Source organism: Melopsittacus undulatus, chromosome 1 (genome assembly GCF_012275295.1).
Source record: "Melopsittacus undulatus isolate bMelUnd1 chromosome 1, bMelUnd1.mat.Z, whole genome shotgun sequence".
Taxonomy (NCBI): Eukaryota; Metazoa; Chordata; class Aves; order Psittaciformes; family Psittaculidae; genus Melopsittacus; species Melopsittacus undulatus.
Window position 1 is genome coordinate 48,775,440 of NC_047527.1, and position 14,061 is coordinate 48,789,500.

The 14,061-nt window shown below is 36.6% G+C and overlaps 1 protein-coding gene across 3 annotated transcripts in view; it reads left to right on the forward strand.

The window, feature by feature from the left end:
* The window catches only part of ESCO1 (establishment of sister chromatid cohesion N-acetyltransferase 1), a 33,299-nt gene that overhangs the window by 16,033 nt on the left and 3,205 nt on the right, over window positions 1-14,061 (forward strand). For 2 of the 3 annotated variants that reach the window (XM_034065136.1, XM_005153513.3), the window contains exons 8-11: window positions 2,930-3,061; window positions 10,094-10,183; window positions 12,318-12,461; window positions 13,370-13,557. In XM_034065136.1, coding sequence (XP_033921027.1) covers window positions 2,930-3,061; window positions 10,094-10,183; window positions 12,318-12,461; window positions 13,370-13,557 — 554 coding nt within the window. Of the gene's footprint in view, window positions 1-2,929; window positions 3,062-9,374; window positions 9,498-10,093; window positions 10,186-12,317; window positions 12,462-13,369; window positions 13,558-14,061 lie in introns of those variants that run through there. The other variant, XM_034065141.1, reaches the window with a different exon arrangement.

Here is a 14,061-nt window from a genome sequence, read left to right on the forward strand (position 1 = left end):
GCATTTATTTACAAAGCTGCTTTTTTTTTTCTTTTTTAATTCTGAAGCAGTAAGTTCTTTTGTGTGGCTTTGAAATAGTACTTCAGTTACATAAGGTCTATCTTCTTTACTGTCCTCAGGATACTGTAAAGTATTTGCTAAAAAATATAGTTTGTGTTTTTTAGGACTGCAGAGTTCAAAAGTTTGCTTTAGGTACTACAATGTGATTTTTCTGATAATTCACAAAATAGGTTTTTAATATTAACCTCTGTGTGTAGCCCGTTGATACAACTAAATGCCTGTAAAAATAGTAATATCAGTGAAGTCCTTAACTAAACAAACAAAAAAATCCAAACAAAAAATGCCCCCCAAAACCCAAACCCACTGATAACAGCAACATCCAAGAAAGCCAGTGTGGGATACAATATAGCAGTACTATTCCAGGGAAATAATCCAGTCCTGGAGATTTGCAAAATAGCATTTGTTTTTACAAGGCAAGATGGGAAGAGCTAAGGATATCCTTGTCCTGAATTTTTGGGTGTCTACTTTGGTAGTAAACTAAACTGCTTTAGCCTAAATACCTTCAGCTTCTTGATCATTTGAACAGAAATTGTTTCATGAGGCTTAACTGCAATACTTGAGTGTGTTAAGTATTTTAAGAGTTGCTTTGTGTAGCTGATTTTCTAGTTTACATGTCTTATTTTTTGAAGTATGTTCCAAGCATCAAAGTAGAACTCCTCTTCACTTATCTTACCCTAGATACAGGGGATATGTTCTCCATTTTGAAGATAGGAATTACTAAATTCAGTTCATCTTTGCAAGAAAATTGCCATACATCATCCTTCCTGCTGAACTGTCTTTTTTCATCTTCCATGTATAAGTCCTTAAAATGCAGTATATTTTGGTGGCCAGCTGGGTACTTTGTTTTGAACTATATTAGTACTTTAAAGGAGATCTGTAGGTAAAATAAATGTGTTGGATTCCATTTTTACACCTTTAGAAGCTTCACCATATGAAGACAGGCTGAGAAAGTTGGGGCTGTTCAGCCTGGAGAAGAGAAGGCTGTGTGGAGACCTCATAGCAGCCTCCCAGTATCTGAAGGGGCCTACAGGGATGCTGGGGAGGGACTATTCATTAGGGACTATAGTGATAGGACAAGGGGTAACGGGTTGAAACTTAAACAGCAGAGGATATAAGGAAGAAATTCTTTACTGTGAGGGTGGTGAGGTACTGGAATGGGTTGCCCAGGGAGGCAGTGAATGCTCCATCCCTGGCAGTGTTGAAGACCAGGTTGGATGAAGCCTTGGGTGATATGGTTTAGTGTGAGGTGTCCCTGCCCATGGCAGGGGGGTTGGAACTAGATGATCTTGAGGTCCTTTCCAGTCCTAACTATTGTATGATTCTATGATCTTATTCTGACATTGCAAGTCTAACCTTTGGATTTTTCTTGCCTTTTTCCTTCAGAAAAATAATGTGCTTCTGTTTCTCCTTCTTATACAGTAGGAATGTATAAATCGATGTACCATTAAAGCAATGATTTCTCAGCTTTGGCTTCTTTCTTTGGCTGAGTTCCACAGGTGTACTCTTAAAGAGAAGTTCAACTCTGAGTTTGTCTGGCCAGTTTAACCTTTAGTTTCATCTTGGAAAGAAACATACCTACATTTTAGATTTCAGTAATGATTGCTTGAAATATGTTTCTGTTGTGTGTAGAACTGAGCTGTCATCAATTTGTGCACGCAGATCAATTTCCTATTAAAAAACACCCTCAAGTAGTCTTTTGCTTATATAGCGTCTCATTTTAGAGTGTAAAGTGACTTTTTGTTTCTCCATGAATTGTGATATATATTAAAATAGATTAAAAGTGACATTTATTGCTGCTTACATAAATGCCATTTCCAAAATGTAGTTTAAAAAAGTATTTAAGCATTAAGTGGTAACTTTAAAACATGCGTTTTTGGCTGGAGACTTCATTCTGATATTCTTTCTTGCTCTTTGCAGGAGCACCCTTTGCACCTGACACTTCACTCTTTAGTAGACACTGACTCTTTAATCTGAGCATATTTCCAAATTCATAACACTTTCAATGTATAAGTAGCTAAGCAATAAGTACAGTAGTGCCCTCAATTTGGTAATAGTTATAGAGTAGGAGTGTAACCTAAAGGGTCATGAGTAAAATCATATTATTTTCTGTTTGTATTGTACCTGCTATACAGTGTCTGTAAAATAAAACTTATGAACCCTGTGCAATTAAGATAGCATGTCAGAGATGGTAGTCAGCTATTACCAATTAAGAGTTAAGACTTAAGTTCTGAGAGTATATTCAATGACAAGAGGGATAAAAACCCCATAATGCTATTTGATTGCCTTTAAATATTTGGTTTTCCTAAGTATCTAAAAGCGCAATCAGTGATTGTAGATATGTTGCTGATCTTAACAATTATATCAGTGTAATTTCTGGGGGATTTTAATAATATCCTTCCAAATATTGAGGAAAATGGCTTACCTTTGGCTCACCTCAAAGCAACTCACAACCAAAAAAAACAGGCAGCAGGAGAACTGTAAGGAAAGCTAAATAGTGTGAGGTTGGATGTGGGAATTTTCTTTGTGGAAAATGATTATATTTACTGCAAATAGGGTAATGAAGGAAGAATTCTCTGTTCTTTGTTTTGAAAAAAAATAAAAGAGAAGTCATTTGTTCAAAGCTAACGGGGGTGGAGCTAATTTTAACATTAGGTAGAGTTTGCTCTGTGATTGAGGCTGTGTGGGTTTTTGAAAGCTGGAATTCTAAATTCTGTACTTGTTCTTTCTCCTATTAAACTCCATTTAAGCCTCTGTGTTGAGTTTCCAGAAGATAAGTTAGACAAGACATGTCTGATTAGATGGAACTTCTGTTGAACTGTTTTACTGTGCTTGCAATTGACAAATACTGTATTATTATTATTTTAAATAGGATGCAGGACAGAAGAGGTTTGGTGCTATTTCCTGCAATATTTGTGGAATGCTTTACACTGCGTCAAATCCAGAGGATGAAACCCAACATCTGCTATTTCATAACCAGTTCATAAGTGCTGTAAAATATGTGGTAAGAAAACCTTGTCTTTTTAAAGGCATAAGCATTATCTTTTATTTGCTGTGTACTAGTTACAATTTATATTACATTAGGTTATATTTTAATAAACGAGTATCACAGTAGGCCATAAAGAAACCCACTTTGGGAAATAAATGTTTTTAAAAGCCATATTAGACAGGTTATATATAATGTATAAAAATAGTAGAATAATGGTGTTTCATTGCCATTGTATTCTTTCTGTTATGATTCCCTAATCTTAGGTGGGGGTGATGGTGGTGATAGGAAAACAAAGGAATGCCACTGTTCTGAAAGTGCTAAATACAGGTTTCAGTACAACTGGTGTTTGCAATGGTTGGCTTAATAGTTAAAGAGCTGATTGTACTGGTTTTGTAATTGTATAATTTTAGATGACTTGTAATTTACTTTTTGTTAATGGTGTGTAATTTGAAGAGAGACTGCCTAGGAATATAGCTAAACAACTTCATAAATTTACTGAATTTATAGTGTGATTGCAAACTTTAAATAGAAAGTCCCAAGTATTATTCCATAACTTCTTTATATGTGCTGTATCTGAGTATAACTCTCATGTTAAAGCTCAGATCTGAAAAACATTGTATAACTTAAAGTATATTGTAAAATCAGCTACTTCACACTAGCTGATATTACAAGCCTTCTAGGAAATACCTGTTCACATGTCTGAAATCCAGAATAGAATCCACAAAGTCTATTTTCTTTATCACACATGTTACCTTCAGTACTCTACACTCGAGTAGATAAGACCTCCAGGATAACTGAACTGAGGCCACCAATTCATTTCATGTAGATACTAAATGACTGTTGGGGCTACTCTTAAATCCCAAGCTCAGTTTTTTCCCAGTGCTTACAAATAAGCAGATACATCTTCATAGCTGAAGTGTTTTGAAACCATCTGGTAGATAGTTCTGATATTTCTTCTCTTCTTGATTAGTTTTTGCTGAATGATCCAGACATCTTGAAAAGTCTCTTCTGATACACATTAGCTACATTGTAGGGTGAGACTGAGCAGGAAGTGTGATGGAATGCAGTACATTATAATGGCAACATGTAATATGTTTCCTCATTTTATTCCTGTTTGTGTCTGTGTATCATAGAATAGTTAGGGTTGGAAAGGACCTTAAGATCATCTAGTTCCAACCCCCCTGCCATGGGCAGGGACACCTCACACTAAACCATATCACCCAAGGTTTCATCCAACCTGGTCTTGAACGCTGCCAGGGATGGAGCAGTCACTATCTCCCTGGGCAACCCATTCCAGTACTTCACCACCCTAACAGTAAAGAATTTCTTCCTTATATCCAGTCTAAACCTCCCCTGTTTAAGTTTTAACCTGTTACCCCTTGTCCTATCACTACAGTCCCTAATGAATAGTCCCTCTCCAGCATCCCTGTAGGTCCTCCTCAGATACTGGAAGGCTGCTATGAGATCTCCACGCAGCCTTCTCTTCTCCAGGCTGAACAGCCCCAACTTTCTCAGCCTGTCTTCATATGGGAGGTGCTCCAGTCCCCCGATCATCCTCGTGGCCCTCCTCTGGACTTGTTCTAACAGTACCATGTACTTTTTATGTTGAGGACACCAGAACTGCACACAATACTCCAAGTGAGGTCTCACGAGAGCAAAGGGCCAGGATCACCTCCTTCGACCTGCTGGTCACGCTCCTTTTGATGCAGCCGAGAATACGGTTGGCTCCCCTTCTGCCCAGTACTTTCAGTTCTTGAATATTACCAAAGATACAAACATTAACAGAAGATGGTGTTAGTTCTTATGCACAGAAGCTGGCAGATGAGTTCAGTAGTTACTTAAAGTTGCCATGTTCACATAGTTAGGAAGCTACACTGAAGTTTGATTATTCTGAAAATTGAAAGAGCTGAAATTTCTCACTTCTATGTATGTCCAGAATAACAAGTGGATGAGCAGACTGCCTTAAACCAGGTGCAAATAACAATGGATAAAGTTAGGTATTTTTTTCAATTTGAGAAAAACTTTGTTTTCTCAGTTGCTATATATTTTTTTAAAAACTTCACATAATGTGCACTCAGTTATTTGTATTGTCAGTTCACTGAGTAAACAGTAATATCTCTGTAACCTTTGGCCCTGGTTATGTTTTGTGACATTGTAGACATATACAGAGTGGTTATTTAGATGGTTGTTCTGGAATAGAAACTGTAGCGTAAGAGGCAAAAGAAGGACCCTTGTGAGTCTTCACATTCCCCTGTGGTGTATTTTGTTTTTCCTCATAACAATTTGATGCTGTTTTCTGCATGGATAAAAAACTTTTGCCATGCTAAATAGTTAAGTCTTTAAAACCAGTCATTTGACTCATAGTCACTGGTTCTTGGTTAATTATATTGTGGTAATGTCCATGACAGAAACATCCTCACCTCCTCTTACAAAAGAATTTGAATTTTAGATAAGCCTTCTTGACTGTACATTAGTACACCAAGTCTCTATTTGTTAATTCTTAGTCATCCAGAAATACCAGAAGAATAATCGCTAGTTATCCTAGTTTTGCTAGAAGGTTTCTAGTGGGGATTGTTGGGAGGATGGCTCAGAGTTGTGATATATTTGGTTTCTAGATATTTGTATGTAGTTACTCTGTTGACACTATAAGTATCTTCCTTTCCCTGACAGAAACTCTTAATTGGACAGGTAGCATCATGGGATTAAGAACTATGTGCTGAAGTCTTGGTAACTTCTTGTTTAGATATTCTGTTCCAGGGACATCTGGTCTTGGTGACCTTGATATGTTACTTTATTAGCTCTCCAGATACTATATGTTTTTTAATGTAGCTAATATATTTGGCATTATTGATGATTTGGAGGCAGTTCTAATTATCTTTTAGAAGATTTTTTTCCTTTCTCTTGTCATTCACATTTTTCATGGCATATGATGCAGTCCCAGTCTGGCTTGAGTAGACTCTTTGTTTTTCCTTCCTTTTCAATGTGTCTTGATAAACGCCTAGTAGTTCTATTGCTGATTCATTTCACAGAATCACAGAAAGAAGATCTCTATACATTGTCATGCTAGAGCTTCTTGCTGTGAACTGTGAAAATAGACTTAATTGTTAGTATCTTGCCAACCTGCATGCAGCTGCTTTATGGGTTTTTAAAAGTGCTGAAACTGGAAGATAGTTTGCATGTAAATAATCAGTTACTGTTTTCAACTAAATATAATTTTGATTGGGTTTTGGTTTTCTTTTAAAGGCCTATCTTGTTTTGCTAGTAAAAATTTCTTTCTAGGTCTCTCTAGAAAGATGGATCTCTGTCCATGATGCCCCCAGAAGCAGGACAGTCTGACAAAGAGATGGTGTTGGGATGGTTGTTTTGTTGTGGATGCTTAGTAGAGACAACAAGGAAATTATAGGCCTTGTGTGGAGAGAGAAAGTTTGCTGAGTTCAGTGCCATTTTGTAGGTTTGGGGAATAGAAGATTGGCCAGGACTGATAAGGGTTTTTGAAGGGTGCCATTTGCTTTTAATTAAAGCTTGCAAATTGAATAAGCAAGAAGGCAAGGTGGTCAAGGATAGTACTGGGGTAGGAATAGATTAGTGTGAGAGATGTCCCCTACTGCAGACTGGTGTAGGAATCTGTCTCTCTGTCCTTCTGGTTTCAGACATTTGAAAGTCTCCAGAAAAAGTATGCCATTCTAACATGTGTGAATATTGAGTGATGACATACGCATCAAGTGTCAACTCCAGTGGGATAGATGACTTTGTAGAATGGATATATGGTTTAGTTTTATAAAATCCTCTACCTGTGACACTGCAGAGTATCAACTTAGTCTTTCTGTGATTTTTTTTTAAGAGCAAGACATTATTTTAATGATGGCTTTAAGCTGTAAAGCCAAAACCTTAAATTAAGAAATGCCTGTGGATTCATGTACCTGATGTAAATGCAGTTAATGTTTGTATTTCAAGCTCATCCTCTTAGTTAAGAGTGTCTTGAGCTGAAGAAGCAGAAGAAGCTGTTATTTGAGTTAATGTCTAATCTGCTATTCTGCTTTAACTGCATCCAAGCCCCATCTGTGAGGTTCTTACGGTTTTCAGACTTAAAAAAAAACCCAGCAAGCAGCATTTACCTTCCTGGGACCTAAGATTAATAGGATATCAGGATTGAAAGATGCTAATGAACTTCATGTCATCTTATAAAGATTTCTTGCCTGCCTTGATCTGCATTAATTCCAAAAGTGAAACATCTGTACAATACAAAACTTAGTAGTATTTCACATAAAAGTCCATACCATTAGCTATATTCTGTGAGAATCTCAGTTTTAACAGTACTTAGGCTTTTTTAACAGTAGTATTTAGTAGTTATATTCAAGGAAAAATCTTCCTGTGTTCTACTGTCAAAACCTCATTCTCTGCATTATGTTCATAGGACAGAGAGGTAGAATATCTGTAATTTGATGAAGGAGTCAGGAAGAAAAATGCATTAGGCCCATTTCTCTGCTACAAATTATCAAGGGTAAAAGTGCACAAAATTTCATACTGAACTTGATCATGAGGGGAAAATTTCATAAATGCTTTTCTTAGTGAAGACTGAGAAATATACAGCATTAACCACATTTTCCTTACTACCTCAGTATTTCTGAGGAAAAAATAGTATAAGAAAAAACATCATTGATTTTCATGTCTTTGTATTCATTTGTGAAATAGGGAGTGCAGACAAGCCAGAACTGGCATCTATGGAAAGATACCGGTTTTGTTTTCCCCTTTTCTTATTCTTAGATAAAAACTTTTAAAACATGAGGAAATGCATGGGAAGCAGTCTGTCTTCTAACTTACACTTTTAAAAATAGATCTACATTGCAAATTATTTTAAACTATAAGCAGAAAATAGTTCATGTGAAATTGAGCGCTGAACATTTCGTGAACATGCTTTAATGTTGGAGCCATTGTTACAACTGCATTCTACACCATTCATTATATACATATATAGTGTCCATTGAAAGCAATGCATTACACAGTGTGGTGGTAATTACTGTCCATACTATTTCATGATGTTTTCATGGTTTCTTTCTTTTGTAATTCTATTGCCATTGCACCTTAATAGCAAGCAGAAGCTCTCTTTAATCTTGTTTGAATTGGGAGAAGTTAGAAGTAGATGAAAAATTAATTCATGGTGCACTGCAGAGCTGCTTTATGTTCTCAAATTATTACAGATACTCATGGGGTAAATAGCTGTAGCATGGAAGGGAGTATGGCAACAGTTATTGCACACTGGTGGGACACAGTACAGCACTAGTCTGCTGATGTGTGGTGATTAGGCTGTATGTGCGTTGCTCCTACTGGCTATAAGTAGTCTGTTGTTGGGCATAGACTTCCAATATTAGGGAGGAGTGGTATAATTCTGGTATAATCATGTTCCTTTACTCCAGGCCTTACAGAACATGTACCCTGGTGGGAACAGCAGCTTTCATTTTAAGTTCTTTAGTCATCACAAGCAATGTCTGTCAGTGCTTGGTCATCTAATTCAGTTAATAAGTCTTTATGCCTTAAAGTAATGTCAGTTAAAAGGAGAGGAAAAGCAATTTTTCTAACATTGCAGTAGAGTATTTTAAAGTATATTGCAGACATAATGGTTTTGTTTCTTGCTATAGTAAGGTGTTCTTGCCTTTGGCCTAAGTGGAGAAGTCCTACATTAGTTCTCAGTGACTGAAATACATAATATTGTGCCACTGCTGTTTACTGCCCTTTGTGTTCATACCATAATGTATTTATATCCAAATAGGATATAATATATTTGTATCCAAATAGGATCTTCACTTGTGTTGGTATTTAGTACGACTTCTAACGGCAGGATTAAAATGGCATCTGTGTTGCAACCATTGCCATGCTGAGTGTTAACCTCATAAATAGTTTTAGGGCTACCAGAAAGTAGATAAATGTCTAAAATTATTCTCTTCATGGCTTGTTTGAGGTAAAGGAGTAAAATCGGCATGACTAAAATGAGATACAGATCAACTGTTACAACACTTAAGTTTGTCAATTTTTGTGGTAGTATATATGGCATTTATTCAGTGCCAAATTCCATTGTTTGGTCTTTAGTTGAACGTTATTTTATGGGAAGGTACAGATTTCAATGAGAATTATTCCATCAAAATTGTTTCTTCAAAGGCTTTTTTATTGAAAGTTGCTTTGAGTAAGACTTGTAGATCAGCCTTTTTAATGGCTGAAGTTACTTCTGCATTCAGTATTTTTAGGTCCCATCAAAGCAACTTGAGTTCTAATATCTACCAGTCCCATCTTGCTAGATTTAAGTGGCTTTTTTGTTTTGTTTTTTTCCATGCAGGTACTGCTCATTATTCACCATGAGTGTGGATCTGAAGAAGAGTTAATTACCTCTATTTTTTTGAGTATGTTTATACTTCAGATACACACAACGTAGCCTCCTTCCCCATTAGATTCTTAGAAGGTAGTTATAATTTTTTTTCTAGTATCCTTCTTGTGGCTTTAACAGTTATGATCAGTAACAAAATAAACTATTCCTTACGTTTTGGGCAACTGCATGCCAGTCAGTTCACTTAGAACCTCCTGGAGGTCTTTCGCATGCCAAACTTTAAAACTGAGTGTGTATTTGTGGAGGTAACTATGTTAAAAAGAAATCTTTTATGAAAACTTAGGGGTTTTCTCATTCACTGGACTTTGGAGATTAAGTATTCCATAGGTTTGGAAATCAGTTATGTGAGCCAAGTTTGCTTCTTCTGTTTTAAAATTCAGTTTGCACTGCAGTCCTGGGGGAAAAAAAAAAAACTAGTTGGGAAATTATAAGACACTTTCACAAATAATTTCTAGATGTAGTTAGGCTATTGTATAACTTATTGTACAAATAAGATTGTATTATATCTGTGCTCATTTCTAGAAGCTAGCCGAAGTTTCCTTCTCTAGCAAAGCAACTGCTAAATAGTGTGAAGTCTCTGCATAAACTCACTGTCTAGAACAATAATGTGCAATTTCTGTTTGTAAAAGTACATCATGTATATGGTTTAGATAAGTGTTTGTTTTATTTAGGGTTGGAAAAAGGAGAGAATTTTGGCTGAATATCCTGATGGAAAGATAATAATGGTTCTTCCTGATGACCCAAAGTATGCACTTAAAAAGGTATGGTGGAAAGGACTGGACTTGTATATCTCACTTTGATGTTTTCATGTAAGTAATGAGAATGTTCATGGTGAAGTTTGTATAGCTTATGTGTGAACAGGTGAAGTTGGATTCAGAACTGCAGAGAGTCTGTAGCTTATTCCACAAACAGGTCAGACATCTCACTCATATGCACTGCTCCTCTTCATAGAGGGTATGGGTCTGAGCAGGAGTGGAAGGCAGGGGTGGAAATAGCAGCAACCAACTGATGGGGTTTTTTGTTTGTTTGTGTTGGTTTTGATTTTTTTTTTTACTATGCTTCCTGAAGGTCTGCTAGATAGTTTATGTAATATAAACTTCCTACTATATTTGAACAAACTGAAAAGTACTGATTTTATTGCACAACACAAATATGGCATCATTCTCCAAAAGTTTTTTGGGTAAAAAGAGGTTTAGGTAGAAAGTGGCCTCAAAGTCATCTGGTCCATTCTCATGTCCAGAGCAGGATCAGCTCTGGTTGTGATGCATCTGACAACTTTCTAAAGCTTCTACCACTGGAAGTTTTTCTGACCTCTTCAGACTCTGTTACAGTGCTTCACTATCCATAACAATAGGAAGCTTTCTCTCAATGTACAGTAGCATCTGTGTACTGCAATTTAAGCTTATTAGGGTTAATCATACTGCCATCGTGGTAGAAAACATCTATCTTTTCCTCTTTGCAACAACTTTTATTTGTGCCTGAACAAACTCTTATTGTTTCACCTTAAGGAGATGGATGGAATGTGCTTTTTTTTTTTAATTTATTTTTAGTTTATATTCCAAAATAATGTTTTATGGAACTCTGACCATTGTCACACTGTCCTCTAGATTATTTCCATTTGTGTCCTGTCTCCTGTTTCTCTCTTGAAACTCTTTATCTAAACCTGGGCACAGTACACTAGTGGAGACTCAGAGCAGCGCGCTACTTCAGCCTTCTGCTGGCTGGTTTGTTTTCATATATCTTAATATGTCATTTCATTTGTTTTTTTCAGTAGCAATGGCATTGATTCTGTTTAGCCGGGAATTTGCTGTGGCTAACAGGTGCACTTTTACAGCACCACTAAAACAGGATCATAAAATGATTGAGGTTGGAAGGGACCTCTGAAAACTGAATTGATGCTCAAGACAGCTCTTTCTGATGCAGTGATGGTAGTGGGTTTTCTTTAGGCTAACACAGGATTTTAAGTTACTGAATTGTAAAGGAAATTCTGTAGTTTCTTTTCAGTATTTAATGCAGATAATTTTATTAGGTTTTGTTTCTCTGGTGGTAGTATCTTCATATGAGTACATTTTAATTGCATATTCACACTTTACTAAAATGTCTGAAGAAAAAATTACTTGAAAATACCTGAGTGAGGCAGAGGAAAGAAAGATGGTAGAAAAGGAGTAATTTAGGATAGAGTTCTCTGTAGTTCTGTGCACTTAAAGTTCAGAGAATTTACAGTTGTCACCACTGTGGATGACTGACTTCAAGACTGGTTACTTCGTGTTTCAAATTGGCTAATTGGACTTGTTCTTAAAACAATGGTACCTGGAGGTTACATGAGAAAGTAGGGAGTAACCAATACCATGTCTTTTAAAAGTTATTTTGAAAGCAGTTTTTAATACAGTTTTAATTTGATCAGTACTAACTTCATATATTCATAGCATTTCTAGTAATTCTAGGTTTGCTCTACTAATGTACCACATAGGAAAGGCCACCTTGTATCTGTCTCTCATGAAAGAGGGGTGATAGTGGCTGTTTCATTGCCCAGTTGTAGATACAAGAATCCCTCAGTAAAATCTTGGCTCACACACAAACTTTTGTTTATGTACATGCTGGAATTGATTATTTCTTCTGAACTTATGAACATTAAACATTATTTTGATTGAAGTTTGGACTTAATGGAAGCTGACTTAGAGGTCTCTACTCTTCCTATTTCCAGCTAGGTATTATTTAAGGAACATTTATGTGGAGCGATGTGCTGCAGGTTCTGTAAGGTAATCCTTAACTTCTGGAATAGTTTTCAGTGTTCTAGATAATTGCATTTATTGAAAATGTGCAATGTTTATGTAAATTTATACAGATGTACATTTACATGTGTTTCTTATACAGCATTTAAACTTATTTTCACAGGTTGAAGAAATTAGAGAAATGGTAGACAATGACTTGGGATTCCAGCAAGCTCCTCTCATGTGTTACTCTAGAACCAAAACTCTCCTTTTTATTTCTAATGACAAAAAAGTTATCGGCTGTTTAATTGCAGAACATATCCAGTGGGTAAGTGATTGAATTGGAGAAAAGCAGTCTGGGTCAGTGTTTCGTGACTCTATTATTCAGACATGCTGAAGCTATAGAATTACCTCAGAGTTTAAGTCTGGCCATTTAGCAAATAAGTATTCTGTGTATGCCTTTTCCACAGCGGAAGAGTTTTTTGGTGGTAGACCATTCTGAAATGTAGTTACTCATTTTTGTATAGTTGACATTGGGCTGAGACATGTCTATGGTGTCATACTTGGCTCAGACCTGCTCGTCAAAGGGCTTGCTACAGCTGAAGGGTGGAATTTTTCTTCCTCTGCTATTCATATGCTAGCTATGGCTCTCCTCTTGCTTGTTGACAGGCAGATTGATCACCCAGCCCAGTGGAAATCCCATGTGGATAAAAAAGTGGGTATTCTGTGGGATTGATTTGAATTACCATGGGGTCAAACAGCTCCACAATGAACAGAGGGAGAGGGCAGAACTCTACAGTGGAGAGCAAGACAAGAAATCATAGTTTTTAGTTGCCATACTAAAAACTGATGTCAGAACTTTGTTGAATATTCTGTCTGTTCCCTTGTAAATTGTGTTCTTTTCCACCCTGTGTTGGGAGTAGCAGACAAAGAAGCAAAACAGTTATAGTCAAAGTCAGAAGTTGACTCAAGCACTTGAATACAAGTGGTTTTAAGAACTGGATTATTTGTTTCTCTTTCTTAAAATCAGATAAGCTTTAGGGGATCTTTTGGTTTAATCTTTATCATCTGTTCAAATTGTGAAACTGTGAAGAGAACTTGAAACAGAAATAGTCTTTTTGATAAGGCATTTTAGCAAGTAAGTATTATTAATTGAAATAAATTGCACACAAATTATCTTGTTCAGTCATTAATGATGCTTTTATAAAGTGACAAATATTTTTATATCACCTGCAGGGCTATCGAGTTATAGAGGAGAAGGTTCCAGAAGTCAGTTCAGAAAATGAGAAAGTCATCTTTGAAAGACAGAAAGCATGGTGCTGTTCCACTTCTCCAGAGCCTGCTATCTGTGGGATTAGTCGAATATGGGTGTTCAGCATGATGCGTCGAAAGAAGATTGCTTCCCGGATGATAGAGTGTCTTAGGTAATGCCAAAGAAGTTCCTCGTTTACCTGTGTTTTAGATAGAACTCAGACCAAGACATTTATTAGTTTGTGTGTCTCAAGCCTGTATTTTTAAGCTGCTGGTGTTCTGGAGATGTAGATATGAGTGCTGTTCACAGTGCCAGTATTGTGTGGAATTCCATGGCTAATGTTGGTATTCTGTGATAGCTTCTCTTTAACAGAAATCTTTCTGCTAAGCACAGTTGTAATGAGTCACCCCTACAGAATGTTGGTGAACTTGAGTAAATTCCTCTGGGTAATTATGAGTGAAGTTGATGAGACTCTCTTTGGTCAAAGTCTGAGATTACCCAGGTGTTAAGGACTGGGACCTAACCATTGGCTGAAATGTCTGTTCCTTGGAGGTAGAGATCACAGAGACAAGTGCACCAAACTATTTGATGTAGTCTGGTGGCTTCCAGCTGTGTTTTGGGGTGTTTTTTTCTGCTCTAAGTCAGCTGCACTGAGCTTATGAGATATTTTCAATTT